General features: G+C 42.7%; 1 protein-coding gene across 4 annotated transcripts in view; it reads left to right on the top strand.

The window, feature by feature from the left end:
• Nucleotides 1-209: 209 nt before the first annotated feature.
• The window catches only part of INTU (inturned planar cell polarity protein), an 83,354-nt gene continuing 76,901 nt past the window's right edge, over nucleotides 210-6,662 (top strand). For 3 of the 4 annotated variants that reach the window (XM_038564704.1, XM_038564705.1, XM_038564703.1), the window contains exon 1: nucleotides 210-464. In XM_038564704.1, coding sequence (XP_038420632.1) covers nucleotides 322-464 — 143 coding nt within the window. In that variant the 5' untranslated portion in view covers nucleotides 210-321. The remainder of the gene's footprint in view (nucleotides 465-6,662) is intronic. The other variant, XM_038564706.1, reaches the window with a different exon arrangement.

The following is a 6,662-nucleotide window of genomic DNA, read 5'->3' as shown; positions in this document are numbered from 1 at the left end:
GTGGGTCTCCGCTGTTACTACATTATGCAGCTCCAAGAGTGCCTTTAGGAGACCCTACGCGGTGAAGCTTCAACCACTTAAATTCTTCCGACTCAGACGCCCCCCTGGAAATTTCACCTGGTTGGCCTCTTTCCGTAGTTCTCGCGCGCTCCAGGAAAGCTTCCTCGTCGCCGTGGCAACCCGAGCGGCCACCAATTGCAGCCGAGGATGGGCGGTCACGTGGCCCCTCCCCGCCCGCCTCGCGGAGACAACATGGCGGGTACGGCGAGCCGGAGCTGCGAGGTTTGAATCACACGGCTTGCAGCTCTTGCACGCCTGAGGATGGCGTCTCCGGTTTCGTGTGGCTCGCGTCGCAGCCCGGATGAGTTCCCTGAAGACCCGTCTTCCCAAGAAGATGAGGATTGCGATCGTGAAGACCGGGTCAGCTCCTCGGGTTCCTACTCCTCAGCGAGTAGCGATTACGTGTAAGGGGCTCGAAGAGGGACAGTCCGGTGCATCCTGCGGGGCCGCGGAGCTTCCGCGTGGGGCGGGGCAACCGCCGGAGGCTTAGCGCAGTTGGGATTGTTTGAGGTTCTGTCATAAGTGGGATTTACGTGAGCCACGCGCGCCTGGTGCGGTATGGTGAGCCGCCGTGACGGGCCGGCCTCGGCTTCTGTGGGCCTTTAGGATCGTCCGCCGAGGAGCCTCCCCTCGTGAGGGTTCCGAGGTTCACAAAACGTGCTTAGTCTTCCCTAGCGTTAGGATCTTTTTTTTTTTTTAAATATTTATTTATGATAGAACGATAGAGAGAGGCAGAGACACAGGCAAAGGGAGAAGCAGGCTCCATGCACCGGGAGCGCGACGTGGGATTCGATCCCGGGTCTCCGGGATCGCGCCCTGGGCCAAAGGCAGGCGCCAAACCGCTGCGCCACCCAGGGATCCCCAGGATCTTTGCGATTTTTAGTGCAGGGATACCCTACAGGTTTTACTTATCAACTATTTAAGTCCTATAGATTTTTTTTCCCTTCTGTTATAAAAATGGATAGATTATTGAAAAAAAAAGAAAGAAAAAGGAAATACCCCCCCCCTCCTCCCTTAGTCTTCACATCAAGGACAACTTCTCAAAATCTTGAGGGTATTTCTGCTGTATTTTCCCATACGTTCTCATGGTTTTCTTGTTTTCTGCTGCATGTCATAATGTGATTTTTTTTTAAATACAAAAATGAGTGTTATTTTCCACTTTTTTAATCCTTAATAATAATGCAGAGGTTCCTTTGATTCATAGGACCCAATGCTGCTTCACCTTTGAGGGAATCTATTCCTTACTGCTACGGAATAAGATTTTTTTTTTCTTTTCTTTTTTTTTTTCTTTTTGAATAGTAAATTAGTGGTGGTTTGAAATGAATGAGTAACGGTGAAAAGGTGTAGGTGCCAAAACGTCAACCAATCCCATAATGGACTGCCCACAGGAGTCAGCTTTAGGATGACACTTTAAGTGCATTATTTAGGAGCAATGATTACAAGTATCTAATGTGTTTTCAGGAGTAAAAGTCGCTTGGTAATTACTTTCCCGTAGGAATATGTAAAAAAAAAATTACCATTATCTTTAGCAGGGTAAGGGAGAAGCAGTCACTAATGACTGCTTAGTGTGCTCTAGCTGTTCAGTAAGGACCAATTATATATGATTTTATTTATTTTTAATTTTTAAATTTTATTGGAATTCAGTTTGCCAACATATAGCATAACACCCAATGCTCATCCCATCAAGTGCCCCCCTCAGTGCCTATCACCCAGTCACCCTCACCCCCCCGCCCACCTCCCCTTCCACCACCCCTCCTAGTTCGTTTCCCAGAGTTAGGAGTCTCTCATGTTCTGTCTCCCTTTCTGATATTTCCCACTCATTTTCTCTCCTTTCCCCTTTATTCCCTTTCACTATTTTTTTATATTCCCCAAATGAATGAGACCATATGTTTGTCCTTCTCCGATTGACTTATTTCACTCAGCATAATACCCTCCAGGCCCCTCCACATCGAAGCAAATGGTGGGTATTTGTCGTTTCTAATGGCTGAGTAATATTCCATTGTATACATAGACCACAGCTTCTCTATCCATTCATCTTCCGATGGACACCGAGGCTCCTAACACAGTTTGGCTGTTGTGGACATTGCCGCTATAAACATCGGGGTGCAGGGGTCTCGGTCTTTCACTGCATCTGTATCTTTGGGGTAAATCCCTAGCAGTGCAGTTGCTGGGTCGTAGGGCAGGTCTATTTTTCTTTAACTCTTTGAGGAACCTCCACACAGTTTTCCAGAGTGGCTGCACCAGTTCACATTCCCACCAACAGTGTAAGAGGGTTCCCTTTTCTCCGCATCTTCTCCAACATTTGTGGTTTCCTGCCTTGTTAATTTTCCCCATTCTCACTGGTGTGAGGTGGTATCTCATTGGGGTTTTGATTTGTATTTCCCTGATGGCAAGTGATGCAGAGCATTTTCTCATGTGCGTGTTGGCCATGTCTATGTCTTCCTCTGTGAGATTTCTCTTCATGTTTTTTGCCCATTTCATGATTGGATTGTTTGTTTCTTTGGTGTTGAGTTTAAGAAGTTCTTTATAGATCTTGGAAACTAGCCCTTTATCTGATACGTCATTTGCAAATATCTTCTCCCATTCTGTAGGTTGTCTTTGAGTTTTGTTGACTGTATCCTTTGCTGTGCAAAAGCTTCTTATCTTGATGAAGTCCCAATAGTTCATTTTTGCTTTTGTTTCTCTTGCCTTCATGGATGTATCTTGCAAGAAGTTACTATGGCCAAGTTCAAAAAGGGTGTTGCCTGTGTTCTCCTCTCAGATTTTTATGGAATCTTGTCTCACATTTAGATTTTTCATCCATTTTGAGTTCATCCATTTTGAGTATTTGGTGTAATACTTTGTGTATGGTGTAAGAGAATGGTCCAGCTTCATTCTTCTGCATGTGGATGCCCAGTTTTCCCAGCACCATTTATTGAAGAGACTGTCTTTTTTCCAGTGGATAGTCTTTCCTCCTTTGTCGAATATTAGTTGACCATAAAGTTGAGGGTCCACTTCTGGGTTCTCTATTCTGTTCCATTGATCTATGTGTCTGTTTGTGCCAGTACCACACTGTCTTGATGACCACAGCTTTGTACTACACCTGAAACCTGGCATTGTGATGCCCCCAGCTATGGTTTTCTTTCTTTATTTATTCATGAGAGACAGAGAGAGAGAGGCAGAAACACAGGCAGAGGGAGAAGCAGGCTCCATGCAGGGAGCCCGACGTGGGACTTGATCTGGGGTCTCCAAGGTCATGCCCTGGGCCAAAGGCAGGCACTAAAACGCTGAGCCACCCGGGCTGCCCCCAGGACCGATTATATTCTTGAGGAAGATATCAAGTATTTTGTGTAATTTGTGGTCATTTAAAAAATAATTACAGCGTTATGATGGTTGAGGCACTGAATGGAAAGAATGGGTTGTTACAGGAAGCCTTACTTGGTCTTGCTGTGGGAATCCTAGACCTTGTGAGAATCATCAAGCTCTTGGTTTCTTTCTACATCTTAGAGTCACACACTTTGAGCTGGGAGGGAATCTGTAATTTTCCCGCGGCCACACAGCTCAGTGTTTCAGTGTAGGAATTTAGGAGGCCGGATTGCCAGTGGCGTGTCCTGATTTTAATGGGATGAAGGTAAATGAGCTAGCCCTGTTTCCTAGGAAATGAGCAATCTGAGGACCTTGTTTTAGGAAAACTTGTTATCTCAAAACATTTTAAAATTAAAAGTACATGTAAATATGTATTTTATGTACATGTATAAATATTTATATATATTATATATGTATATATTTTTAAAGGGCATTAAGCTTTCCACGTGAGTCATTTGCTCATTACTTGAGATGTTCCAGTGTCTTTATTCTTCTAATAGTAAAAGTACAGTAAATCTCTGTTGCAAAATGTTTTGCTGGTCTATGTTTCAATTCCTGTCAAGAATTCAGGTTTTGTGTTTGGCCCTTCTTGATGTGTAGGACATGAGAATTGATATGCTGATCTCACCACATTCTATTCTGTTCCTATTTACCTCTCTAACCACAGAGTCACCACTGCAGAAGTGGTCTTCCCAGTTTGGACAAGATTACTTTTTTAAAAGAAAATAAAAAAGATTTTATTTATTTATTTAGAGTATGCACTTGAGCAGGGAGACAGGCAGAGGGAAAATCTCAAGCAGGTTCCTCGCTGAGTGTGGAACCTGACTCGGAGCTTGATCTCAGGACCCTGATATCATGACCTGAGGCAAAACCAAGTGTTGACTCTTAATTGACTGAGCCACCCAGGAGCCCCTGGATAAGATCACTTCTTAATCAAAGGCACACGAATGTAAACTTGATCTTTTTCATCAAAGCTAAGAGATAGGAATTGCCCATTGTTTTTCATTGCTTACACAGAGGTTGTTATTAAGGAAGTAATGCTACTCATTGATTCATATGAAATACTCTGAACTTTCCATGTTTTAGTTAATTATTGGCATAATTTATTATTTCATACATGCTTTGTAACTAAAAACCAGTTTCTGCATGTAATTGTCATTAAGGTGACCATTTTTGAGGTAAAATTACTTTAGAGTACATTCTAGTGAAATACTAGGTTTAATAAGTTTGATTAAGAATATAAGAGGAGGGAAGCCTGGGTTTCTCAGCGGTTGAGCGACTGCCTTTGGCTCAGGCCATGATCCCAGGGTCCTGGGATTGAGTCCCACATTGGGCTACCCGCAAGGAGCCTGCTTCTCCCTCTGCCTGTGTCTCTGCCTCTCCCTCTGATGAATAAATAAATAAAATCAAAAAAAAAAAAAAGAATATAAGAGGAAAATAATTTTAGATTAGTGTAGACATTGGCAAGTCCTTGGGGAAACTTCAGGGATAATACCTGTGGATGAGTTGGGTTGAGAATATCATTGACTAGTTTCAGTATTGAAATAATGGAAATCATACATTTACTTGCAATAATGCCAAGTTATCTGCTTTCTGTCATTATAGATGAGTTTGTATTTTCTAGAGTTTTGTAAAAATGGAACAATATGGACTCTCTTTTTTTTTTTTTTTGAGTTGGACTCTCTTTTTCTGTCTGACTTTTACTCATAATAATTTTGAAACTTACCCATGTTGTTGCCTATAGGTAGTTCATTGTTTTTAAATTTCTGAATAGATTTCCATTGTATAGGGGCATCTAGGTGCCTCAGAGGTTGAGCGTCTGCCTTTAGCCCAGGGCGTGTTCCTGGGATCCTGGATCGAGTCCCACATTGGGCTCCTTGCAGGGAGCCTGCTTCTCCCTCTGCCAATGTCTCTGCCTCTCTATCTGTGTCTCTCATAAATAAATAAATAAAACTTTAAAAAAAAAATTCCAGGGATCCCTGGGTGGCGCAGGGGTTTGGCGCCTGCCTTTGGCCCAGGGCGCGATCCTGGACACCCGGGATCGAATCCCACGTCGGGCTCCCGGTGCATGGAGCCTGCTTCTCCCTCTGCCTGTGTCTCTGCCTCTCTCTCTCTCTCTCTCTGTGACTATCATAAATAAACAAACATTTAAAAAAAAAAAAAATTCCATTGTATGAATGTACCAAAATTTATCCTTCTCTTGGGTTTTAACATGGGAATGATATACTTGAATCAAAATGTTTTGAAGTCCATGATGCCATATACTGTATTAACATCCAATTTAGGATAATTCCTTTTTTCTTCTCCTGTGCTGAACCCTGACTTTTTTCTTTGAATTTCTCTTTTATCAAATTAAATAGATTAAAAATTCAAACAGTATATAAAACTAAGTTTATGATGAAAAATGGCAATTCTTTGCTACTCTTTCTTTTCTACTCCCAAGTCAGCATGTTTGAAGATAATTTATTGTCTTCCCTGTTTCTCCTCTAGCACTGCCTGCCTTACTGACATCACTCTCTCCTTGCTCCCTTGCTCATGTCTTTAGATCTAATAGGTCTCCAGTCTTGTTGACTTCCTTTTCTGATATCCACCCCTCCTTCTTTGTTTCTTCAGAGGCACTGCCTGACTTAAAGCACTTACCTCTCCCAAATAAGAGAGGGGTAGCTTTCTGACTGATCTAGATGGCTCATCTTTTAATTCCAGTCTTTTTTCATACAGTTTGCTTTCTAGAACACAGTTCTAAATCATTTTTCTCTTAGAGAACCTACTACAGAAAGATATAGTGGCAGTTTGGATCAAAAATAGAGTTAAAGGGCAGCTCCGGTGGCTCAGCGGTTTAGCGCCGCCTTCAGCCCAGGGTGTGATCCTGGAGTCCCGGGATCAAGTCCCACATTGGGCTCCCTGTAAGGAGCCTCCTTCTCCCTCTGCCTGTGTCTCTGCCTCCCCCCCTCTCTGTATCTCTCATTAATAAATAAGTTAAAAAACTAGAGTTAAACACATACATAAATAATACCGTGAAACTAAATAAAATGAAGCAAATATCCATGTCCTTCACCAGGTCATCTCTATGATCAGGAAGAGAAGGCTAAGTTATAAAATATATCTAATCATATGTCAGGCTTGATTACTGATGATTGTATTGTGCAGATAATTCAACATTTCAATTATAATGAAATTTCTTTAAAATGTTGCCTCAAGGGCAGCCCGGGTGGCTCAATGGTTTAGCGCCGCCTTCAGCCCAGGGTGTGATCCTGGAG

Source organism: Canis lupus, chromosome 19 (assembly GCF_011100685.1).
Source record: "Canis lupus familiaris isolate Mischka breed German Shepherd chromosome 19, alternate assembly UU_Cfam_GSD_1.0, whole genome shotgun sequence".
NCBI lineage: Eukaryota > Metazoa > Chordata > Mammalia > Carnivora > Canidae > Canis > Canis lupus.
This window is presented reverse-complemented; position numbering and strand designations above follow the sequence as displayed.